Source organism: Copidosoma floridanum, unplaced genomic scaffold (genome assembly GCF_036245765.1).
Source record: "Copidosoma floridanum isolate Cflo_tuat_1 unplaced genomic scaffold, Cflo_Japanese_pri ptg000007l, whole genome shotgun sequence".
NCBI classification, from domain to species: Eukaryota; Metazoa; Arthropoda; class Insecta; order Hymenoptera; family Encyrtidae; genus Copidosoma; species Copidosoma floridanum.
In genome coordinates this window covers 11,458,166-11,486,047 of record NW_028321884.1, presented here as the reverse complement: position 1 = coordinate 11,486,047, position 27,882 = coordinate 11,458,166, and the positions used below count along the sequence as shown (strand labels likewise).

General features: G+C 32.2%; 1 protein-coding gene across 1 annotated transcript; it reads right to left on the bottom strand.

Annotated features, from left to right (window-relative positions):
- Positions 1-233: 233 nt before the first annotated feature.
- Positions 234-26,454, bottom strand: LOC106645132 (uncharacterized). The gene is made up of 3 exons (XM_014360914.2): positions 26,352-26,454; positions 1,050-1,212; positions 234-415 (listed from the first exon to the last, which is right to left on the bottom strand). The coding sequence occupies exons 1-3, from the start codon at positions 26,369-26,371 to the stop codon at positions 251-253; spliced, it is 348 nt and encodes a 115-aa protein (XP_014216400.2). The 5' UTR covers positions 26,372-26,454; the 3' UTR covers positions 234-250.
- Positions 26,455-27,882: the final 1,428 nt, after the last annotated feature.

Here is a 27,882-nt window from a genome sequence, read left to right as displayed (position 1 = left end):
TTGGCTATACTAACATCCATTCAATTCATTTGCAGTCCATAAATAAGCGTATATAAAATCCACCTATTCTCCTTCAACAAAATATATCGCGTACAAAAAAAAATTAATCTCAAAATAAAAATCTCCTCTTACGCTTCCTTCGTTTCGATGAAAAAAAAAATTCAAAAAATCACGACCCGCTATAACCGTCCATTTCTGATAAAATGGTTGTTAAAATGTCGATTTATTCGTTTCGTCATTTTTCCCTGTTTTAAGTTGACTGTGCAGGATTTTCCACATCGATTTCGGCTCTTTCCCCATCGATACCAGTGCTCCTGGGAATTTTATTCCCGTTTGGCTGCTCAACTTTCATCCATTCCCATCTACCCTCGATGGGATGGCCTTCTTTGAAGTCAAAGTTCCACTTGGCTTTTTTCTGCAACCAATCGCGAGAAAAATATTTTTGGGGTGATTTTTTTGAATAGGCTCAATTTTATTAGTGAAAATTTTCATATAATAATTTACGAGAGAAAACAAAATTACTAATCAAAAACATGTATAGAGTTGTGTGATATAAAATAATTTTTCGTTACTCCTTATACTTGTTTTTACGTTCTAAAACAATGAGGTAGAGAAAAATAATAGGTTCAGTATTTTAACTCATAAAATAAATGAAGATTGATTGGTTAAGGTTTTTTTTTTTTTTATTTTGCTTCTGACTAATGTAAACAGCTTTTTTTAATTTCTATGGAAATACAATTTTGTGTGCCCAAAAACGTTTTCAGAGCCCCAGAGTATAATATTTTTCATTCATTAATTTTGAAGTGCTATGTTTTTCATTAATTATTCCGAAATCTCATATTTTTGTCGCATAATATTCAAATGTCATACGTTTTGTCAACGTCGTATTTTTCTTTTATGCCGTTGATTTGATAAAATTATACTGCGTTAAAACATCAAACATCCAATTGTTTCCCGATTTAAAAAAATAAAAATAAATCTCTAATATCCTCGTCTACTGAAAATTTAACTACACACCAACCACGATAAAACTCCCTCACAAATCTCACCTTTTCTAACTCTTTCCTATTCTCCTCCTCGAACTTACGCTTCAGTTCCTCCTTCGTCGGTAAATTGTCGTCATTCGTATCGCCAAAATTCAAACGCTTACGCACTCTCTTCAATTTTGCCTCTTGGCTGTCCGGATTAGTTTCTGCCATTGCGAGGCGAGCCCTGAAACATAAATTAAAAGAACACAAATTCAATAATCATCCATCGATCGCTGTATTTTATTTTACTCATGCGCATCCATCCATTCGTTCGTGTTACGAAATTTTTAATAAGTAGAATAATAAATACATGAAAAATACGCAAAATCTTTATTTTCAATTACTCCGACTCCTACCACTTAACCAATAGCCCTATGGAAAATTCAGAATTGTTCATTATACAGGCGTCCACGCAAAAATATATACTCACGATATCAGCAGTTCTTTCATCCTCGTCGAGTCTTCGCATTCAGGATTTACTCATGTAAAATAATTAACCTCGACTTTGCACAATTTTTTTTTCATTCGTTAGCACGTCTTTGAAATCTCCACGCTAAAAGTTTTTTCCCCTTAACCTACGACTAGACTACGTTCATCCTATTTTTCACCACTTAAAACCTATACCTCTAAAACCTAAGACTTTTTTCCCTAAAAGTATGATACAAAAATATAATATTCGTAGAAAGTTTGACTAGAAAAAAGGGGTAGATATTATGAAATAAAAAAGCCGTGTTGTCGCTCGGCCAGTCGTTTCGCATACGACTACGGCACCGTTTGCGTTTTAGGTTAAGGGTGGCTCGGCTGCGCCGTCATCGGATCGATAAAATCGAGGAGGGTGGCTCTTCTGTGTACGGGAACAGTTGCGCGACAACGTCAGACGGTACGGCTTTCGGGGGTTGTCGCGTGTGCAACACCGGCGCGAGCTTCCCTTCCCCCTCTGCCCTTTGTTCATTGACCCATGGGGTATACATGCAGTGTACGTGTACCTACAGTGTGAATGTTTCCGTGTGTATGTTTGTCCGTGGTATCACTGTGTTGGACGTTTAAATGGCTCCGATGCCGATGGGATTTAAATGCTACAACCATGTGTACATCTGTTGGGTTTTATCCGTTATGTTTTTGGCGACCGTGAGTTGCTTGATTTTATTTTTTGATACGTGGGATTTGTTGCATTTCGTTGAATTTCAAATAATTTTTTTCATTGTTATTAACGGTGAATTTACATGAAAAAAAGCCTTGAAAATTTATAAATTAATACTGCTTCAAATTTTGATATAGAGCATGACTGTATTCATTTTATTTGTTTTTTGACAAAGTAGTAAGTGTAGGGGAGATATTTACTTTAAGTTACTTGAAAATTTATGTTTGTTGGCAGAAGTTGGGAACCAAAAATCAGTCCGAAAAAAATAATACTAATTATTGTATTCTTTCGAATCTCGATAGTTTCAATTTAAATGTTACGGGATGCTAAATTTTAATGATTTTTACTTTTTTAACAGTAATTTTTCATTGAAACAGGAAAAACCCCCTTGACAATTTTTTACTAAAACGCGTTGATTTTTATGCGAAAAAATTTGTATCTTGTTAAGTTCTTGATAATCAGCTAATCTTTATTAACAAAGGATTTATATGATTTGGAAAAAAAAGAAATTATGAATAGTTACTGTTTAAAACGAAAAATTTGGAATCAAATTCCGTGTCCATTTTGTAAATCCTAATTTACGTGATAAAAATAAATTTTTAAAAACCTTGGATAAACCTTCTCATAATTCTATCGAAAATCTTAAATTACTGTATTTTTAGTTTAAGGTATCAATCTTCGCCCCGTAACTGACATAGACTACTCGAGTATCTTTGCTTTCAATGAAAACAATACATGTATGCAGGCAATACCTCACAACGATCACAATGATCAGCTCCTGCCCCTCGTCATCTTTGAATACTCAGAAAACACATCATCTCCACTTGGAAAAAAATCAAAACATTTTTACGTCATCGACACTTTTTTTTTTTCTTTCAAATAACAACTGGATGAGAAAAAAGGCACTTTGCCACGCGAATTTTCTCCCGCGACGTTCGCGAGTCGACTGCGCGAGTGAACCCAACGGAGATAAACTATCCTAGTGCACCACGAGAGAGAGAGAGAGAGCCAAGTATAATCCCTTTGAGTCTGCATGGGTACCGTTATATTAACTCTAGAAAGAAGGAGAGAGAAAGAGCGACGCCGGGTCCCCACTGCCATGCTATACCATCTATTGCTGCACTTGTACTTGCATCACTTGCGCGTATGCACGTACATTGTAAGTAGATATGTGCTGCAAGCATAACAGTATTTGCTACGTGCGCAATTTTGAAGCAGCGCCACCGAGGGAAAAACGAGAACTATTGGTCTGGCACAGCAGATGGCAAAATGGCAATATTCGCGATATGTGCTTGATACCTATAGGAACACAGCACCTCGATAGATACACGAAAGGTTCTGTGTTTATTATATCACGAATTAATACAATGTCTCAAGTGGTACAATCCTATGTAAATAACTAAAGACAAAATTTGTACTACAAGCACTATAAGCGCTTGAGTATTACTTCAACACAAGTCCGTGTACTGTGTGATACGTGATACGTTTTATTAGTTTGCAATGTAGTCAACACAGACCTCCTCTGATCAATCAGAGAGCTCCGTTAGCCCTATACCGGCGTGTTAAGTACACAGTATGTACAGACGTTCATACGATACGCTTGGAGGATCGGGCCCCAGCTAAAAACTCTAAGAAATACACAGTATCCAATGTATTTCACTGCGTTTTTTAATAAACATGCCTGAGTAAAATATGTACATACTACTCATAATTTTATTAAAAATTTAACCCTTAGAATGGTTGTCGATGTATAAACACATAACTTTCTGATGATAGTAATGCTTAGCAGTCTGCTAGCAGAAGACAAACATATTGTTTAGTTTCACATATTAGCACAGGTATTGCTGCGATCGCTTTTTCAGCTTGTGCACGTAGCGAATGTACGAGCAGTGGACGGAGACGTCGGAACGCCTTTGCTTGTTGTTACACTCTTGGACGTCTCTGACTCACGTTGTACGTTTGATTTTCTGAAAAAATATTTTTCTCCGACTCAACGATGAATCCATCGTAGTTTTTTTTTTTTTTTTTTTTTTTTTTTTTTTTATCGTGGTCTCTTATCACACTCAAAGCTACGGGATGTGTATACTTATCGGACAACCATGGATTTTTCTTCGAATGGGAGCAAAAAAAAAAGAAATTTGATAACGCAGCATTGTACCGAGAACAACTTTCCCAACTTTCCCGAAAAGACTCTCTTCCTTTTTTTATTCTCCCTCCCATCGGATAACACATATTTCCTCGGTAGTATTTAGGTCATGCAGGCCACGAGTCATTGATCCCGACTAGAGAACAGGAACGCCCGGTGGTCGTCCACCATGTATATTACATATAAACGCGCTTATATTCAAACCGGAGACGCGCTGCTGCAGTTTTATATGTGTACATAATATGAGCATGAGTGACTCTGTGGCCGGTCGAGGTGCGGTTGGTTACACGCAGCGGTCCATGCACCGATCATTTTATAAAGGGGCCGTTCAACCCGCTTGGCTTTTCATGCGTACAAGATGCTCTCGCTGCTCTCTCTTCTTGTATGGGTTGTGTATAATGTATTACAACAGTGGAGGATGAGAGGATTTTCTTACATTAGTTTTAAAAAAAAATTATTTTCTATCGTTAAAAAGAGTTTTTAGGAGAGTAAGAAAAAAAAATAAAAAAAAAAAAAAAACATAAATCACCCAAAAACATCCTGGTTACAGGAGAAATATTCATAGGTAGTATTTTTACTTTTCAGAGTGACCAAAGGTATACTCTACGTGTGTGCATGCAATAGAAGACTGGTGGTGTTGTTATTTTTTAAATTAAATTTATTTTTTTAACCATGCATGGACCGATTGAAGATCGAGCGTATGCTGTTGAATTTCTGGTGGTGCTACCTACCGCTACTTCCTTCAACTGAATACGTGTGACTTTAGGTCTCATTATATTCAAGACTACTATCAGGTTTTAGCCACAGGCAAAGATATCTGACATTAAAATTGAGTTAGGGATTGATTTATAAAACTAATTTTTTTTCCTACGTACACCACAATATGCGTATATACTGAAATAAAATTTCAAACTACCTATTTGAATGTAATTATTTATGCATAAGTCATTCGTATGGATGTGTGGATACAATTCAGTTGCTCAGCCATACATCTAAAGTAGCACCTTGCTGTAACTTCGTCTTTAGACTAATATTGATTTATTACCTTCTTAAATTGGGGATAGGCAAAATACGTATTTTAATATATAAATGCCTCGAATTACTTCAATACAAAGGTAAAAAAAATATTTTTAAATACTGATTTGAATACATTGTAAATGCTGTTGCTTTTTTAGAAATTGTAAAGCTATATTTTTAATTTCGCCTTTTTAAATACAATATTTAATGCCGATGTTTATAAAAGCGTATTAATTCATAAAATATTTTTTAATAGAGACAACATTTTAATACTTTCATAAATGATCAACAACATTGAAAACCCCTATATAAGTTTTTCAACACAAAAGCCATACCTATTCCTATCTTAAATATAGGAGACAGTTATACTGTGATTATGGATCATATAATAATATAATCACGATTGAATGATAGTTATTTTCCTGATCACAAAATTTTAGTTATTTAATGGCATACAAATAATTGAATAATTTATTGATATTCTAAAAATATTTTTAGCAATATAAGTGACGGAAATAAAAGGTACATTTTACAAAATAAGAAAAGCTTTCGTTCATTTAATTATTTATCTTTACTAACCAAATCGTAAGTTAAATTTATAATGGACGTATCATAATGTAAAAGACCCACAGTTTTAAACTGTATACTTGGCAGTCATAAAATAATTATTTGCCAATAGCGTTGACAATGAGATTTCTAATTAAAGGTGTACAGAACAACCAAATATGATACGGTTAAACTTATCATCTGAAAAAAAAAATTGTTTATTACAGATAAAATATCTTTCTTTAATACTTGACTTATTTGAGGCTTGATAGAGTAATTTTAGAATATTAAAACAACTTACTGAGGCTAGTAATGATTCGTTTATTTGGAAAACATTAAGAGCTTCGAATCTGGTATCCGAACTTTTACATCGATAGGAAAACAATAATAGCTACAAATAAATGTAATAAATATAATTTATTAAAATTATCCTTGACTATTTAAATTTCTACCTGATATGTTATGATTTTGTCGTTATCATGATACATCAAACAATTGATCAATGTAGAATTAATCTTCTCACTCTGTAAGATTTATAAAAGTTTTATAAAATTTTAGAGGAAAATGGAGATGTAAAATTAATGTTTAAAAAATAAGTAAAACCTTTTTAATAAATTTTTAAGAGTTTTTTTGTATGATTTCAGAAATAAAAATAAAACTTTGTTAGTAATTATAAATTACCTGTTTAATTGTCGAGCCAGCAGACCTAGTTAATAGTAGGGTCATGAGTAGGGCATCAAAAAAAAAAATTAAATTTGGTAGTAATCGTAGAGTTCGAGTAGCATAATTGCCGATAAAAAAGTATACAGTTAAGTCACAATAATTTAAAAAAAGTATAAAATACTCAGCGATGCATAAAAATATTGATGGAGAGTAAAAATTTGAAAAATCGTTTGATACTTCAACCAGTAACGTGTACATTTTTTGCAGTTTTAATATAGTAAGAATTTTTTTTCGTTCACTAATGTAATTAAATGAATCATTCATAGCCACGTCAGTAGAATTTTGAAAACTGTTGTTTAAATAATGACATATCGTTTTATATAAATCTTTAAGTATTACAGTACAAAATATGAATTGCAACACGATAGCATCTATTATTATACGGTAAATTAGCTTTATAAAAAAAAATAATGGGCTTCGCCAGTGGTTCGTTAAATTGTTAGCATAAAACCTCAAATATATAAGAATAATTGCATGGAGAATGTACTTGAAAAACAAAAAAAAAATATATTTTATTCCTTGTAACGTCCATTTGTTAGCGTTCATATTTTTTTTTAGTCCCTTAAATATTAAATAAAATTTTGTAAAAACAGTGATGGCCATTTTTTGTTTAGCAATAGCATGAATTAAAATAAAATCGACTGCTACAAAAATAAATGTGTTGTTAATAAATCCATAAATAGTTATAATAATATCATTAATATTAACATAGTTTTCCATAAAATCTTGTAGATCAAAATATTGTACTATGACTAAAAATGTCAGTAAACAAACATTATAGGCAACTCCAGTGTATGAATAACTAAACGACGATTGTTTAGAATTATTGTTTTTAATTGAAATTTCTTTAAAATTCATAGGTAAGGTGCCAAGTACTCTATTATACAGATAAAATATCTTTAATAAAACTGGAAGTTCAGAATTTTTAATTTTTTTTCTTGAAATTAATTTCCTTGACATTTTAGCAGTAGCTTTTTTGTTGCTGAAAAAATATTTATAATTCATTGAAATACAAAGAATTTCTATTTAATATACTTACTTTGGCAGCTTTTTCACGTAAAATATACTTTTTATGGAAATAATAATACTGTTTTATTTGTAACTTTTATGTTTACTTTAAAAGTATAGGTGATAATTTGCTTTTGATGATACCGTTTACAAATAAATTATTGTATTCTACTAATGAAAGTTTTCCTCACTTGATGTCTCAGAGACTCAAAGCTGATTGACTGTGGTAAAGTAATTTAAAAGTACCATAGTATCTTATCGATTTTTGATGTTTTTATTTCAAGTACGTGCTTTAAAAGTAATATGCCAGTGACAACATAGTACATTTAAAATTCATAGATAAAAAGCTCGAGTCACCACTTCCAGAAAAAGGATGTGAATCCTAACTTGTCACTCTTCGGATTACACTAAATTATGAAATTGGGCTATGCTGAGCTGTACTTTTTTTATTAAAAAAATGTAGAAGGGTAACGAACGTTGAAAAAAATTTATATTATTTTATAGTTGTTGTAGCATTTTATGGACGGTAAAGTTCTAAATTTTTACGTATCACCTTCTGACGTAAAAACATATTTGGAATTTTCCATTTTCACACAATTTATGGTATTTATGATACACTGTGGCATTTATTGTATACGTATACTATATTTAGCTTTGTAAGTCATAAAGTATTATAGGTATTTGAGATCGTCTCTAGTGACACTGTCCTGTAATATGTAAATTTATATTTCTCTACTAAGGTCTGATCCGAAGAGCGTAATAAATTATGATGCTTTCATACTTATCATCTAAAAAATTACGTATGGAAAACTTTATTTATCGTACTACTTGTGCTACTTTTCTTCCATACTTTATTTATTTTTAACTTCATAATGACGAATAGTGACTCGTTTATTGAAAAAATATGTAAAGCATCGAATTTGATACATCCCCTTTTGCATTGATGTAAAAATAGTGATAGCTAACAATAAAGATATAGTTTTTTATTAATCATCTATGATAGAGAAATTAGTAAACTTGAAGATTATTACCTGTATTGTATTTAAAATCATCGTCAACGTCAATTCAGCAACTAATCAATACACATTTAATCCTTTTACACTGGTTATTCATCAGACTTTGATAATATTTAAGCCCAAAAATTTTATGGTTTATTATAATTGTATTTCTTATTAAGTGAAATCGTTTTTAATATTGCTTTTTGAGCAGATCAACGGAATTGAAAATTTAATAGTAAAATTAGGTAATGTCAACCTTTTAAAGGAGAAAAACATTACGATCAATCAAAAATTTTCTAGAGTAGTCAGTAAGAATATCGTTCTTAAAATTTTTTTATACTTCTATACATTGGATTTCGCGTTGAATAAGTTGTAAAAATTTCTAGATAAAAAAAAAATTTTCAGCACCAATTAAATTCAAAATAAAAGATTTAAGTAGAAAAAAGGCACTGCTGCTTGCGCCCTGATTGAAGGTAAAAAAGGCGGGAATTCGTCTGATAATTGCCCACTTGTGCACCCTCAGAGCTGCACATGAGCGAGAAAAGGAACATATGTCAAGGCTTCTTCAAGTCGGTTGCACCGTCCCTGCCAACATCGACTTTACTTTGCCGGCGCGATAATCCGTGAGCTAACAGCAGCAGGTGCGCGCGAGAATGCAGTTCGCAAAACTGCACCCGTACCGTACTTATATACCTACTTGGGTCTGGAGGTGTAAGCAGGAAGACGACGATATGCTCGAGCTGGGACGTTTTTCACGTTTTGGAAGTCGTGATTGCTTGGAAACATTGTACCTGTACGTGTGAGAGGTGGTCGAGGACGGGTAGCCTTTCAGCTGTCGCCATGACGGTTTAATCTTTGGTTTTCTTTTGAAAGATAGTCTTGAGAGTGTACGAAGCCCTGATTTAGATTTTTTTTTTCAATTTATCGCAATGTATTCTTGAACATTGGTAGTTGAAACTTAAACATTGGTAATTTCTCTTGATTTTTCCATTTTTATTCGTTTTAAATTTTTCAACGCTTATTTTACTTCTTAAACGATTTTAAAATAAGGTGGGATTGCGAAAAATTTTTTAAACATTTATCATGTGAAAAGTGAGGTGCTCTAGTTAATAAAATACATACAAATAATTTTATGGATTTTTAAACTCTGAAAAATACACTTTTATGTGTTGAAAAATTAAATATATCAAATTCAGTTAAATAAAGTATAGAAAAATAATTTTAAATGCTCCCAAAAACCTTAAAATAATGTTTTAAATATAATACAATTCATTATTGAAAAATATACTCAATAAAATATTTACAAGTAATCAATAACCCAATAAATAATGTATTATATTTTTTAGAAAATACATTTTATCATAAAAATATTTGAACACATAAAAAATTTTTTTTTTTTTTTTATAATGTAATCCATAGTTTAGTTTCTTCAGAAAATATGTCTATTACATATTGTGATATTAAGCGCGGGAAAAAAATTTTTCAGCTCATATGATGCATCATAAACTTGGAAAAAACATTGTAACGCAAAGTATACGAAACCATTTATGCCCAAATCTTAACACGCAGCATCCCTAAAATATAAGAGAAAAATGCTTCTCGGTTGCACTGAATGGATCTCTTTGTAGTAAATCTCAACAACATATCCATGGATGTACCATATCAATTAAATTAAATCAAGTTGTATGGATTTTTTTTGAAGTCTTGGCCTCTGGATGTACAGTTTTTTTTTAAAAACAATAATTCAGATATCATAAAATATTCATGTGAATCCAAATAGCAATATTTCAATTTTTAATATAGAATAATACTGGGCATTCTTTCATGCAATAAATTATTCATCGTACGTATGACCTACCAAAAAACTTATTTGTTATTATAGAAATTATATTACCAGAAGCTGTATAAAGAAACAAAATTTATTTTACAAAACCTCCGTTGTTTGGGGCAGAAAATAATTCCACATTGTCCATATCAACGCAAGCAGCCCTAAAACATTCTAAAAATAATGCACAATGACTCTCAGCTAAGTCAAACTACTCTCTCTTTCTTTTGCGGAAGGAAACGGCCACCGCTATCCGACATAGTGTAAACGTATACGGCATGAGCGCACGGGTGGTAAATGGGCTTCCCTTAAAAAAAAAAAATCTACCCCCTCTATATAATATATAACGTGTACATTTTAGGCGAAAAGAGAAATGCATATTCATGCACGCGCCTGCGGGCTTTCTTTCTTCCTTTACTTTTCGTCATACAACACACGCGAGCATATGCCGTCGCCGCACACTTCCTGCAGACGCGCATATGCTAAAAATCTCGGTGCACCATAATAAGGCCATACACGCGTGTAACTCTCTCGGCGCAACTGTCGCTTCCTGCCCGCGGCACCCGGACCTTGAAATTTATTCCTCCCTCGGGCTGAAAGTGTGTACGTATTTATATGCAAGAAATCCCGGAACTCAAAGTCGAGAATGGGAAATGAAAAAAAAAAAAAAAAAAAAAAAAAAAACAATAATACTGGGGACGAGAAACAACGCGCTTGATGCGGTGAGCGTGAAAAGCGCGCGCTCGCGGGTTGGAGTCATTTTTTTTTCATTCGCTGTCCTTGCATAGTGAGTGTATATGGGGTGGGTATATGTGTGTGGGGAGTGAGTTGTGTGGATTGTCCTTTTTTGGGCGTTATTAGTATGAAAAGGGAGCGTTAGAGTTTTTATTTTATCATTGGAAACTATTTTTAATTATTTTTAGAGGGGGTAACGATAGGGTGGACATTTTTTCATTTTTATACATTATGATGCATTACATCGACACTAATTATTTAAAAAAAAATTTTTTTGTATTTTTATTAATAATTCATTGTTATTATGAGTGAAAGATATTTTTTTTTCACGATTTATAACACAATATTCATCAAAAAATCGCATAGTAATAATTATATGTAATATTTTCGATGGGAAAAAAATTCGGGAAACAATATTTGAAAAAACCATGCAAACGTTTAACTAATATCCTTAAAAATAAACATAATTTTGTTTTCAACATATTACACAATTTTTCGGTGGAACAATTTCGGTTAAGTATTTTGTTACAAGTAGTAATGAAAAAATTCTTTTAAAACAGTACAGCCTTAACATTTTGGAAGAATTAGTTTCTGTGAAATGCTACAAAATTTATTGCGAAACTCAGGACATAGATTATGAAAATTATGTGGAAATTTAGGGAGATCGCTACATTAGTAAAAAAAAAGTAAAAATAAATAAATAAATAATAATAATAAAAATAACAATAATCATAATAGTAAAAATAAAAATATTAATAATAATATTAATAATAATAATAACAATAATAATAATAATAATAATAATAATAATAATACGTATGGATGAAAAAACAAGAAAAAAAACTGTTGTCGAAATAAAAGAATGGTACAGTTATGTCAGTGAAAACGCTGAAAGTCAGAATAAAATTAACGAAAATCAGGATTCAACATTGCCTACTTACCAGACAGTCAGTGAAATACCAAGACCAACGCTTGCACCGATAAAATGCAAAATATAATGCACCCTTACTCTACACTCATTCCTTTCGTTACATATTTTCATTTCCATTACGCCTATGTACGATAAAAAGATCTGTAACGATAAAAGAGGAAAAGAAAAAACGCAAAATCACTGTAGTAGCCATATACATATAATATATTGATAATAATAAAAACAGAAGAAAAGCCCATGCAAGCGGTGCTACATATATGTAATTACTCGCAAAATGCACCCATCAACCCTCGTCCTTATTAAGGCAACAATCATCAAGTATGTAACGCGATAACAATATAACACAAGTCTCGTTTCGGCAAAAGAGACAGCAGCCGAGTGTACATCCTCTCTCTTCGCAACTAATTTTCGCCCCACACACGAGTCTATATACCCGAAGCGTCCATCGTATAGAAAGCAATTACACGAGCGCCTCGCGCGTGTGAATATACGCGCCTTATCGATTCCCTTCCATCTCCGCTTATAAACTACTGCGCCTAGTGTGCACTTTTTTCCGCACCGTTTGACGTACCTCGGCATTGTGTCGTACCGCAATGTGGGTATATATATATGCGTACCTGCGCGTAACATAAAGCAGAGCGTAATTGCGAGGATCCATCCTCGAGATAGAGGCATTAAAATACCTCAGAGACTAAAGTAGGAATTTTTACAAGTGCATGCAGTTCGCGTGATTTTTTAAGGAACGATCCGTGAAAATGCAAAGTTTTTTAATTGCTCGCGTCAAAATGTGCTCGGCGCTGCTTCGATGATAATCATTTTTTTTTTTTTTCCGGGGATCGAGATTTTCGTGCAAACGTAGAAATCTTCCGGTGTAATTATTATTGCACGTCCTATCTGGACGGGACTACCGGCACTCAGCGATGAATTCATCACCGGTGATATAGGCTGCACGTTTTTTTTTGTTTTTTTTTTCGAACTTATCGCAGGGCCGTCGTTTTTTTTGCCTCAACTCTCACACTGTGGTGTGGGAATGAAAAAAATCAGTCAAGGGCCCGCAAAAAATCTCAGCGCAGCGCATTGCGAGTCGGTAATAGCTCCCGCACTGATAAAGATCTACCCCACGAGCGTGTGTATATATGTAGGTTTCTCAACGAGTCGTGTGTAATAATAATTCCTAACTGACTCTCAGCTGTGCAGGTATATGTATGTATGTAGTGGGGGCATCGTTCACCCCGTCGCGTTGGTACTTTTAAAAATAAGTGCGCTCCCCTCGCGCCTGATGCCTCGGTGGGGAGGTCGACAAAAAACAACACCTCTTCGCTCTTCTTCCGTTTCGGCGTTCACTCGTGGGTAATGTTGTTATTTTTTAATTTTGAGGATTTCCAACGGATGCGGGGTTTTTTTTCGTCGTTAGACTGTGGGAGAGTATTTTTTTGCAGATGATACGCGCACTGTTTTTTACTCGTGGAAACGCGATTCGATGGGGCGATTGTGTGTTTTATGGGTGGCGTGGAAATTTTTTTTTTCTTTTTTCTAAACTTAAGGATTTATTTCACCCAGGGATCATTAAAAAATAGGATGGGAATTACGTTTTTTAAATTTATTAATTTAATGCTTCAAAAATCAGAACCGCACATTTTCAATCATTCGTCGGCTTCAAAACACGGCACCTGAAGCCACTTAATAAATTCTAATAAATCTTCTTGAATATGAATACATTTTGCGTATTTATAATATCACTTTTAACTAGATATTATTTTCAGTAGATATCTAAAAAAAAAGTTTAATAACATTTTTTTTTTAATTTTAATTACGTATTTTTTTTTTAATAATAACTGAATGACTTTTTTTTTTATAAATGGACGAAAGTAATGAAAAAATAGGAATGTGCATAAAAAAATTACTTTTTTCTAAATCAGATATTTTTAAAAATAATTTATATTGAATTTCACCATTAGATATATTTATATTGATATCTGTAGGATGAAAAATTTTGTCGACCCCAAAATCAACTTCTGCGGTAATCTCCAGCATTATCCCAGCAAAAAATGCGATCCGTCATTTTTCTACAATACAGTCGCGCACATCACTTGACACTTGTGAGACAGATAAAAAAAAAAAAAAAAAAAAAAACCAGCTGATGCAGCAACAAAATTCGTTGATCCGTCGTTTTTTCCCAAAAATCCTCTTTGCCAGTATCTCTTTCCCTCCTCTCGCAATAAACACGCGGTGCATCTATATTTAACACCGCAGCTCGCATCCGGGGGAGGTACTACACGCAATGCTCTTTTTTCCCTTGATCCCTTCCCTTTTTGAAAAAAAAGGACCCCCTGAGCGACAGCGAGTAAACGACCGGGATTTAAAGTCAACTGAAAAGGCACAAAGCTTTCTGTATACCATTTTCAATGTGAAGGTTAATGGCGTGATGCGTGCGCGAGTTAATTTTAGAATTTTCTTATGGATGAGGGTAAGTATAGTTTACGTGATTTGTGGCGTCCTCATGTATACAATTCTTGAACTTGAATTTTACTTTTTGTGTTAAAATAAGAACGCTTAATGATTACATCTGCAGAGTCGATACAATACAATTAATATAGAACGACATTAAGGATAACAAAAACCTTTACTGTTGTTAATCATCCCTCTACACGCTACATGCACAAAAATAAAAATATCACATTCAAAATTCTAAAGTTTTTCTCTCATCAAATCATTATCTGCGGAGGTCAGTGTTTTTTTTTTTTTTAATTTGTTTATAGTTAAATAGTAATTAAAACATGCTAGATCACCAAATGTGTTGAATTTATAAGTGAAAGTGAAACATTGTTTAATGTGCATTTCTTTTTTGTCAGATAATAATCACTATGATGATATTAACTTGAACAAAATTTTTTGGCAAAATAATTTTTAAATAAATACAATATATAATACTTACAATTGGGAAGGTATTATATAGATTAAAAATTTCTTATATCTGTTAACTATGTGTAATACTGCACGGTATTTTTTTTTCATGACACTAAAAACAATTTTTTTAATTTTGTTTCACACTGTGAAGTTAAAATTGTTGTAAAATTTTATTTAATATCTTCTTAACTATGTAGATTATTCTTTTTGATGAATTTAGATAAATTATAGGAAGTAAATAAATATTCCTTAATAATTTTTTTTAAATAATAATAATCATTATGTATTCAAGAGAAATCGTCAGGTTTGGAATACAGATGAGAGTTAGAGCTTTGGGATATGTTTCTCTTTATCGAAACATTAAATAGACTACAGTAATGAAGACTAGCGCTCTTTTGTTTCAAAGTTATATCAAACGATCAAATTGTACGTAATGAATGAATTTCGAGTGCTTGCACCTCTGTAGCAGAAAATGATATGATTTTCTGTCTAAACGTAAATGAATATATAGGAGAGAAAAAAATTATTAATAAATCTTGAACACTATCCAAAAGTTATATGCGTATCTTGATAAACATCAAGATGATTTACGTCGGTTTACGTCTTGCAGCTTTAGTTTTTTTATTTTAATTATTCGTAACTTTTGTACAAAAACTTCAAAATCATAGGACAATAAAAAATTCTTTTTACAAATCATGCACCATACGTTTTTTTATTTCTAGGTGCTTACGTTCGTTTTTATTGAGGTTTTTGTTTACACCTTTTGAGAACATAACATCATTAATTAAAGACCAAGTTTAATCGATGTATTTATATTCGATATTAACGTATTGGAATAAAAAATTTGTTAAAGTTTAAAACTGTGACCTGTTGAATGTTCTATCAGGAATTGTACATACAATTTTCATTTAAATTCGTAACTCATACCAGACAAGTCCACCTCATTGGTATTCTACATACAGATCACCATTGTCGTGCACTCCATTAACAAAAAAAAAATCATACTATCGTAATTATATTATTATTTTATCAAGAAAACGATAATTATCTTTCTCCATGTTTAACAAGATAAGAAATTGTTAGCCTAGAGACTCAATTATCCCATTGTAGTGCTTTACTCGTGTGTATATGTAATCATAAGACATCTGCTCTCTATTGCACGTATTGATGCACAAAACGAGAAAAACAGAGACCCACGTTGCAGCAACGTTATTGTCTTAATAGTTATGTACATATTTATTTATGTACGCGATCAAGTGCAATATTTCTTATCTGCCTACGACCCGACCTTGTGAATATTGTGCATGCATATGTTTCATGACCCCATTGTTTTAATCTTCTTTACATTCATTGTAGGTGCATAGTAAATAAATCGAGCATAAAAAAGCAGTATGTACCGCAGATGTTTAAGTGTACATACTTTGTGTGTTGTGACTCGTTCGTTATATTTTACAATTGTTGGTGGATAGCCGATACTTGTCATTATTGCAAAAAAAAAAAAAAAAAAATTATAGGAACGATTGTTGAATTTTTACATAACAAACATAAAATAAAAATCGAGCGTTAAAAATGCTAGACAGCCGGGTTTGAAAATAAATACAGTGCAAAATCGTTTCATATAGATGAATATGTCATAAATGGAAATGGAACATGGAAGTGAAAATGATTATTGTTAAATATGTAAAACTGTTAAATTTAAACGGGAACATTGTTCGAATAAATGACCTCACATTACAATTTCTGTGCACTTTTGACATCTTAATTATGGTTTTACTAATAACTAAATTTCCAAGTATGGCAATTCTAGAGGTAACATATAACTAATTATGAATATTTATACTTTTTAATAGTTTAAACTTTTCATGAAACTTCTGTAAATTATGCAGAGTCAAAAGATAAGTGACGCATTGATAAATTGTTTGGTGTATAACGATTTCGAGAAGTACAATAATATTACGTACCAGATGTGAATTAAACAATTATTAAATAATAAGCATTAGAATCTGGTTTTAAGTTTTTACAGTTTTTTCATTTTCAATCAGTCTAAGAGAAACATAAATTTTTTTTGAACGTTTCCTTTGTTTTTCATAAAATTAAGCTTACAAAACGTAAAAAAACAGCGTTGTAAGGTTTTGGGCATATATAGAACTTAAACAACTAAAAACTCGTGTCTGAAGGTTAAAAGCAATTTCTTGTGCGCAGAGTTATAAAAAAAATGTTAAGTTGAAAAATTTAATTTATAAATATTATGAAAAATAAAAACATTTATTTTCAGCTACTACTCTTTTCACATAGATGTAAAAGTGCAGATATCAGATTCGAAGCTTTAAATGTCTTTCTATTTAACGAATCATTATTCATGTCGGTGAGTATTTTTAATAATATTTGAAGAGTACATCAGCAAATCTGAAATAATTGATGCACACCAGAAAATCACTTCATGCAGTACAAAAAACAAAATATATTCTACGATATATAATTTTTACAGATGATGAGCCTAACAATATCATACTTGGTTATACTGCACACATTCTAGAGATTTCATAGTTAACGTTACGTAAAAACTGTCAAAACAGTCATGAGATATCTGCTAGCTAAATAAGCTTACAGTGTGGGTCGTTTGAATAATTCTCTATTTGTTGTCACTAAGAATTTCACATGAGATTTCATAGTACGAATATAACATTTTGACTAGTATAGTATAGTGTTTGCTTAATATTATATATATTTACAGTATACAACTACATACCGTACTAGTCTCTAGACATAGTACCTTTTTTATAATATTAAACAATTCAATAACTGTATTATGGTTACTTTAACCAGAATCTATTGTAATTAAAAAAATTTAATATTTTGTTTGGACGTACTTTGAATGTATCTATTTCTAAAATTAAAATCCAGTTATGATTAAATAAATTTTTTTTTAAATTTAATACTTCTATTGCGCCACCTATTTGGATAAATTTACCATTACTCGATATTTTAATGGTATATCTTGACAAATTGATTGTTGCAATATTAAAAAAAATAAAATAAATGTATGTTTTGTAGCCTCTCAAAATACCTGCTAAACCGAGTGATAATCCATCGAAAGATTCTGAAAATGGCAATGGTAAGAAATTCTAACAGTTTAATCCATATGAACACAAAGCAATATATTAAAAAATTTCGAAATATGTTCTTTGGGTCGATAAAATACTACACATTATCAACACTCAGGAAAATAAGAACCCTCTTACATTTTCTACGTAGAAAATGACAAGGCTGACTTGACATCGTTTTTATATTTTTACTCGTCACTTAGTGTTTTACTTGATGAGAAAAAAAAAAAAAAAAAAAAAAATTACTTTGCTGTACCTGTCTTTTTTAGTGTCACTAAATCATTTAAAGAAGTCATAAATCGATATCATTTCGTTGATTAAGAGGTTAACGAGGTTCTGTTTTTATTTTGGAATACCATTTGACTACTAGTGAGCTTTGGGGGCTAACATAAAAACTGACATTCAACTGTTAGTTGTGTAGCTCATTAATTTTTGTTTTCGTTAAAATTGTGATTACTTCTTTAATAATATTTGTATATTTCACTCAAAAAATTATTCATTCGAAAAAAAGGCTTTCAAAGTGAGTTTCAAAATTATATCGTTTGAGTGGCGAGTGTTATCTAACGTTTTTCAAGAGAAATTGATTTTTCAATCAAATGAAAAACCAAAATTATTTTTATTCCACTGAGTTGTTTTTTTTTTTTTTTTTAGTTCAAAACTTCTATTGCTACGACGATCCTTAAATCAGTATCAAGAATGGGAACCAAAAACTTCAATTTTTCATTAATAAAATTGTTTTACTGTTATAATCGAGTGCTAGGATCTATAACCATGAATTTTGGAGAGATGCCGATTAAAAATAACAATTTCAAGCGCTGGTCGTTTAATTATTCTAATTTTGGAAATGCTTACAATATTTGTTTACTGGCATTCTTAATCGTGACTCAATATTTTTTTCTATTAGATGCTCTGGAAAAATTTAGTCAGTTTAAGGATTTACTAGCCGTAATTTGGGGATTTGCTTCAAAAACAATAATTTTTGTGGCAGTTGATTTTATTTCAGTTTCAACTGTTGTCAAACAAAGAGCAGCCATTACTATTTTTACAAAATTAAATGTAATTAAAGAATCAGTAGGAGGATTAGAAAAAAAGAAAAATATTAATAAATGGAGATTACAAAGCATTGCATATGCATTGATAATACTTTTTAAGTATACCATACTCATAATTATTATCATTTATTCAAAGTTTTATGCCTATGATTTAAGAAATCCACTATTTTTTTTCATAAAATTAATTCATTATATGATAATTGATGTGGTTGTATTGCAGTACATATTTTTTACTATTCTTATTAGAATTTTGTTTAAAATAATATGTTGTAATTTGAAAAATATTTTTGAAACTTCTCCCAGCAAGTCCAGCACTGGTTTATTTTATAATATCACCGAACGAAAAAAATTTCTGGCCATACTTAAATTGCAAAGAATTTTCATGTCATTGTTTAAAATATCACACAAAATATCTAGTTTTTACTCTTTACCAATTTTTTTATGTATTGCCGTGTACTCTGTATTTCTTTTATATCACACTTACATTTGTATATACTTGCTTATTGTTAGAAAGCATAGTATTGCATTATTTGTAGAACAATTATTGTTATTTTTTAATCCTTTAATCATGACTTTACTGTTGACCAAATCCGCCGAGTTAGCAAGTCAACAGGTAATACATTACTTATTTTGAGTTTTTTTTCCTTTCTCATTGCTAAAATTCCTATGAAAATGAAATTTTTGTAAATTTTATAAATTAACATAGAGTAAAAGGATTCAACGTATATTGAATAACTGTCTGATGTACAACGATGGTATCAAATACAAAAGTGTTACATATCAGGTAACAATTAAAAAACAAGGTATCCGAATTACAAACCATTAAAAAATTTAAATGTTCATTTTTAGTTATTACTATTCTCACTTCGATGCAGAAGTACAAATATTAGATTCGAAACTCTGAACGTTTTTTCACTGAACACGTCATTATTCGTATCGGTAAGTGGTTTTTAAATTACGAAATATAGTTTTGAATTCTCGAAGTGCACGAGAAAAGTATTCCATGAAGTTATAATGAACAGGATATTTGAAAAAAAAAATTTTTTCAGATGATTAGCATGATAATTTCATATGTGGTTGTACTATCCACCTTCTTTGTATCTTATTATTAAACTGTATTATTATCAGTTGATAACTATAGCTTCACAACTTTTAACTGAAGGCCTTTTAATTACTAGCTTCTTTGTAAAATTTTGTTTCAATATTTCAAAATTTCATGCAACACTGCACAGTATTTTTATTTTTGCTATCACTGACATTTTTAATGATAAAGTATTTGTGTATCTGTAAGTATCAAAATAAATATTTAATATGATTTTAAAATTTTACATGTACATCATATAGATAATTAATTTACTAACAAAAAAAAATTAATATCTACTTGTTATTGTATTATCCTGTAGCCAATAACTAATATAAACTGTAGTCGACTTGAATATTTAGTACGATAATAAGTAGCGTAGCAAAATAGTATTTAGCACACGTATTTGTGCAGTCAATCATACAGAAAAAATTCGTTTCATCCTCAATCGTTAAAACTGAACTTTTCAGTGTTATCTATGTTTTTTGTGACCAAGGTCTAGAAAATATATACTGTAACCAATATGTATTTTTATCGTTTTAAATTCAATTTTTTTATTTATTTTTTTTTTTTTAATAGCCTACTTCTTCTGATGTTAAAAAATTGTTAAGTGAGTGGTTTTTTATAGAGGAATTTTTCATCAACTAAATTTAAAAATAGGGGATTTAAAAATTAACACACAGTAGCCACATGATAATATTTACCGATGGCAACCAATTTGATGCATTTGATTTGCATATAATACATCATTGACTGGTTTATAATATGTTTATGTTTTTATAAACGCAGCATAAAAAAAAAACACGCAAGAAAAATGTCTGTGTAACAGAAATTTATCGAACCGAAGCATCGTCGATCGCGCAAAATCGACTCGCATTATGTACACGAATGACCCCCAATGTAATTCATTCCCACGCTTTCGAAGACTCGCAGCATGCACTGAATAATCGCGAGAGACAGACAGCACATATACAATGCACGAGGGAGGGGTCAGGTGCGCAAGTATCGACTGTCTGAAAAGGTGCTCCGTGTATTTCGTACGGCCAGCTGCTTGCCAATACATTATCAATCGCACGGAGCAACGTGGGAGGCTCTCTCGGTTCATTGGAACAGAAAAAAAAAAAAAAAAAAAAAAAAAAAAAAAAAAAAAAAACTGGCAACCACGCGAATTAGCCTTTCCACCCCACGCACGTATATACATATACCTTTAACTAGTAAAGGGTAGTGTATAGGAAAAAGTGCAGCCTAGGAGGTAACAGATATTCCCTCCTCTCCCATGGGGGCGCATTCGATACCCTCGTCAGGAGAGGGGATAGAATTTAAAACCACCAACAAAAGGGAAATCCAAGCTCCGCCGAGGGATCTCTAGGAGCCCCAGCTCATCTCTCATTCTCTCTTTGTCTCTGCCAGAGGTGCAAGGGTGTACACGTAACGCTACACTGCACGTTTAAATCCCGTATGTAACGTTACTCGACAAAGGGAAAAAAAGAGAGAGAAAAGAGGCTTTTGCACGATAGCCGGATGCGGAGTAACCACGTGGAGGAGTGAGCGAATATAAATACTCTTACGGCTATCCTGGTTTTTTACCCTCTTTCTGGATCGGACACACGCTTCGCGGACGGTTTTAGTGCGAGCGTTATCTCTTTTTCGGACCTGTTAGACGAGCGAACTCTCACTTTTGTTTGTACTTTTGTTGTGAATCTTTTTTTTCTCTTTTTTTTGTGCAATTCGAGGATTTTTATGTACGTACACTGTGCTTATGGCGCGATGTTTTTTCTCGGTAGGATGTGTAGTAATTCGAGACAACAGTGGGGTGGAAGTCGTATCATTTTTTATTTATTTTTTAGAGTATGAAATTTAGTCTACTATTTAATACTACAGTTATTCATCCACTTTATTTATTTATTGAAATTTTTTAACTTTTTGTTATAAATTTTCGTAAAAAATTGACAAGACCTTACTACTTTTTATTATAATTATTTTTCTGTTTTACTTATTTAAATTAATTAATTTTTTTTTAAATTTTAATGGAAATAAAAGTAAACTTATAATTTTTTATTATGATTATTCATCAATTTTATTTATTTGAATTGTTCAATTATTGTTTTAAAATTTTAATGGAAATAGGAGTGACCTTACCATTTTTATTATAATTATTTATCCACTTTATTTATTTATTTAAATTTTATTTTTAATTTTAATGGAAATAGGAGTGAGCCTTAGTCTTGGTAAAGAAAATTTTTTGAGTAGATACTTTAATTTCTTAAGTGATTATATTGGCTTACCAGATTGTAAAAAGCATTAACGCAGATTACGAAATACATACAATTACTACATTTGACGTGATAAGCAACTGAAAAATACGAAAGTTTCAGTACATCTTGTAATTTCAGTTTATTAAATGTTGTGTATTTTTTTTCGTATCTCAAAAATATTTATTTACAAACAATCGCACATCTGTATCTGATTCGTGTTAATCTCCAGTCGAATCTGAGAAAGCAATTGAAGTTGATTCGTTTTAGGCTTTTCAAAGGAACAATGTACGGCGTTATTATCAGGTGAAATTGCGCTCGACTTGCATTGGATTTCAACGCTATCGGTTTCATTGATGCACATTTATAGATGTAGATATGAGAATTGTTTTGAATTCCCCTTCGAGCGATGCTATCAAAGTACACCTTTCTGACAATATGAAAAAAAGCCATTCAGCTGAAGAAAAAAAACCCTTTTCATACATTGTTAATTTTAAACAACAATAAGATAAAATTGTAGCAATATTTTCTTATTAATCAAAAATAACATGAAAAATCAACAAATATTATACCTGAGAAAATAAATTTTATTTGGCATTTCGTATCAGCCGCAAGGCATCTGACAAAACAAAAATGAGGAAAACCACCAAAAAATATTTAAACGGAATTCATATGTGCCACTGTCGATTAAAATCGAAAGTCACAAATTTTCTAAGACGTGGCATGAAAATTATAGCGCATAAGTGCGTTCATTGCCGCTATTAAATTTTATTACCCCCGAACCCTACGGTATGTAATACACTATTTCACCTCTGAAAAGAAACATCTGTTGGACGACGAAAAAATAATGAGTATCGTATCTCAAATGCTTGAACTAATTTTGTAATGCGCATCATTGCTGAAAGCAATCGAATGACGTCTCTCTTTGATATGTTTATTTGTTTATTCGTCTGATACATCCATACGGAAAATATATAATTACTTTTTTTATGATTATCAAGAAAAGGAGGGGCATCAGGATGCGTCATGTTGGGCGTTGGCTGTAATTACTTTAAGTTAGTTCTCTAAAGTAATTAATTGAAAATACTATTTTTTTAGAATACCATTATTTTTTTAATTAATGATAATTCTTTTAACAAATTTACTATGAATGTTAATTATTATTGTTCAGGAGAAAAATCATGCAGAAAATAATTTTTTGGGTTCCCTAACATTTTGTAAGCAAACTTTTTTTCCTGATTTAAGTAGATGCTTTATGCTAAAAAAAATTGTTTTTTCATCACAATTAACAATAAGTTAAGAAAAAAAAAAACAGATGTTAGGAAAAATTTTATTTGGCAGATAAGTACAATACGTTTTTGATATTAAAGTTTATTGTAAGGTATTGGAAATCGATTATTAAAAATTAAAAAAAAAATTTTTTTTCTTCCAAATTGCAATGCATTGTATTTAAAAAAAAAAAAAAACCAAAAAATTTTATTCATGCCTAGGACTGCACACAGTGAACTTTACCATGAAACTACCGAAATGTTAAAGCGTTAGACCAGGTATAAAATCTATTACTGTAATTCACTGTTTATACACCTTTTTTCTCGAGAGTAATTGTTACCATGGTTTTGTGGTAAACATTTTTTGATTCGCATAGTATTTCAAGATTTTGCAGTTTCACGGTATAAATTACTACAGTATTCCCTACATTCACCTACACTGAAAACGAAATAGTGTACCTAGTCAACTAGAGGTAGGGCAGTTGTTACCTCGCTCACACTAAAGCAGAAGAGGCCCAAGACTAGTGATGTTGCTGCGCGAGACTTGGGCAGCAGCTGCACAAGTCGTATGGTGTACGTGTTGAGCAAACTGCATGGTGCAGCAGCAACGCTAGTCATGGGGTATTTCAAGAAAGCTACATAACAATATAAGGTAAAGTACCCTCTATTCGGACACATAATTTTAGGTAATCCACTATTTCTAACTTCACAAAGAAATTAGCTGTTTTTACGAAAAAGACGATTGACACATAGATAATAAAGTAATTTTTCTGTCACTTGAAAAAAAAAGTTCTTTGTGACCGTGTGATCATTGTTTAAAATAGTTATAAAGATTCAGTCTCAAAACCCCTATATTCGGACAATGCATTTCTAAATAGTCCGAATATAGGTCCCGTTACGACGTACACAGTAAAAAAGCTTTACTAGCGAATTGTAAAAATTTACTAAATTAAATAATGTAAAAGTACAATTTTTTTTGCAAAATTACAAAAATTTTCGTAGTTGTACAAAATTTTTGTAATTTCACTAGATTTTATGTTGGACAGAACTGCGACCCATATTAAATGTAGTAAATATACAAGTCAGATTGTAGTCCATTTTACAACTTCCTGAGTAATTTTAATACTGCGCAATAGTAAGTTTACAATCTTTTTGTAAAATAAGCTAACGGTACGTAAATGGATTTATGAATAAGATACACTATACAGTCAGACTGTAACAGTCTATACATAATACATATATCCAGGCACGAGGCACAGAGGCTGCGCATTGTGAATGTAAATATTGCGAACACAAAAGTAAGTATAAAACAACTTTTACAAGATTTAACAAAACACCACGAAGTGCTATTGCAGGCTTGCAGCTGCTCTCGGTTTTCAGTTTATTAGTGATATTCGTCGATATCGCAATGTAAGTTTCGTTCTTTCAGTTATTGTTTGCAAACTAGCGAATTACAGTTTCAAAAGTAAGGTTACAATAATTGAAGTTAATGTACAGATTGTAATAACGAATAGTTCTATTGTTACTCTAATATTTTTTTTAAAGTTTTTATTTTATTTAACGTCTCAGTAGATTGTAAGACATTAACAAAAAAGTTTTACGTTAAAGTTATCAATACAAAATAAGATTCAGAAGAAAAAAAAAAAAAAAAAAAAAAAAATTTTTCATAACGATTTGTAACCCTTTTCCCGATAAATTGTAAAACAATTTTCAGATTGTTGTTAATCGTAATAAAATTTCGTTCTTTATTCTCACTGTAGACTGAATTTATTTATCCATTTACAATTTCATTTCAAAAAATACTACAGAAGGTGTAAGTCACGCCCTCTATCATTAGTAAACTTACTATTCAAATGTTATTTTTACTACTGCAGTTGTACTTATACAAGCGCACCGTAATTTTACAAACGATACTGTAAAGTCACTACTGTATTTGTAAAAGTACGGCCGAAACATCAGTCGTACTCTGGTATTACAAGCGTCGTTGTAAACTTACCACCCTTTTTTAATATTACATTTTTTTTGTAAATATACTACATTTCATATGGGTCGCATTTCTGTCCAACATTAAATCTAGTAAATTTACAAAAAATTTTTTAATAGAAGGCATGAGTAGCAGACACCTTAAGATGCGAGTGCCACTGACGTACAAATCTGGAATGTGAGCCCCCCTGACTTGTGCAACTGCTGCACAAGTGACTGAGAATAAAAAGTATTAGGGTATTTTGTGTGATTTTTGCACGTGCTGTGGCGGAGGATGCACAATTTCATTTTCAGTGTACAAATATTAAAGTATTAATCATGAAAAAACTTGTACTTTAAGCATAAAAATTTTATCCAGACTCGAATGCCGATACAACGAGAACAGTCGGTAGAGCAATAGCACGAAGTAACTATGTTCGTCCGAGTTTTATATAGTATTTTCCGAAGATATCGACATAAAAATATGTCAATTAAAAGAAATTGTCGTCCAACTAAAGAGACCTTTTTTTGTTTAGCTAAACAAACAAACAATAAAAACGCTCTTATCATTCTTTCCAAAAAGCATCAAAAATTGGTGTGGGGAGGAGGATCCCCAAAACAACCTACCTGTGTCTAGCGGCCAGCATGTTTTCCCGCCTGAAAAGTTCAACGTTCCTCGGCTGCACAAACAGAGTATCAGGCACAACAAAAAATTCTCCTCACTTCCTTTGTATCATGTACCATCCAGCAAATCCGCAGCTCGCCACCTCGCACCAAGCACTGCAGTCACACGTGGTGCATCCGAGGTCGTCAGTCCAGCGCAATCGCCCTTATCACACACCAGAGAGAGTGAGACGATAACAAAAAAAAAAACAAAAAAAAAAAAAAAACGAAACAGTAAAACAACAAAAGATAAAATCGAAACAATCAACCTGGAGGAGAAAAGACTACGCGCCACGCATCCGGGGATCGACTGCCTCGAGGGAGACCCAACGCGCGCTCTCGATAATACGTCACCTCCTCTCCCTCCTTCACCGCGAGATGTGTATTCGTCGTCTTTTTTTATTTATTTTTTTTTTTTATTGTGCCTCGACGCGCGCGCTCGTTCAACTTGCAGTTGCTGCAGCGGGTACGTGTATTTATAGGATTGGCGCGCGCTTTCGGGGAAAAAAAGATTCGCCGTCGAAGCAGTGCAGAACCTCGTCTCTGCGGCGCGCGTGCCGATGGTGGTGAGTGATAAGCTTGAATCATCCGCGAAAATACCGCGCAGTCTTTCTTGCATCGCGAGGACGGATGGCACCCTCCTCTTCTTCGTTGTTTCTCAAACTCGACGCTGCGAAGGATACGTATTTTTCGCGGTCTTCTCCGGGTTTGAATAATTTATGTAAAAGGGACGGGTGTAGGGGATGTTAAAGGGACACGTGCTCTGGTGGGTATTTTTCATGAGATTATATGTATAGAAACCGTGTAGTTTCAAATAAAGACGTATGCGTACGTTTGAGTGATGTCGATCGGTGCAACTGTAATCCCGTATGAATCGAATGGTACCTCCACAGCTGGGGTATATACGCACGAAGCGGATCCCATTAAGGAGCGTACACCCGGAAATTTTACATCTCAATCTCACGTGGCTATTGTATGCGTGATGTCTTCAAAGCCGTCCACGTAATTTGTAATAATCTCGCTGGGTGACTTATGCAAAATCGCGTCGTAAAATTGGAGCGGCACTACAAACAGTCACGAATACATCTATAATCCTGTGTATAGCCTCACGTAATTCGGTTCAATGCCCTTTGAAGGATATGTATAATCCTGTTTTAAGGGTTTGAACCGGAACTCGATGGTGGTGACGGCATCACGTTTCCCGACCAATGTATACACAATGTCTTAAGCCTGAGAGAGAAAAATCGAAGGACAGTGGGGAAGAAGGGGACAAGCAATTTTTCGTCGCTTTCCCTCTCGGCGTTGGCTCGGGTTTTATGACTTTTCGCCGAAATCGATCCTCAAGTCGGTTCTCGTACAATGTATGAGTACATAGTGCTAAAGATTTTCCTGCTCGTTAAGTTTTTTTGACCCTACTTGAAGATCGTTACAGAAGTACGTGTTGCGTTATGACTTTACTTTTTTTTTTTCAAGATCGTAAAAATGAAGTTTTACA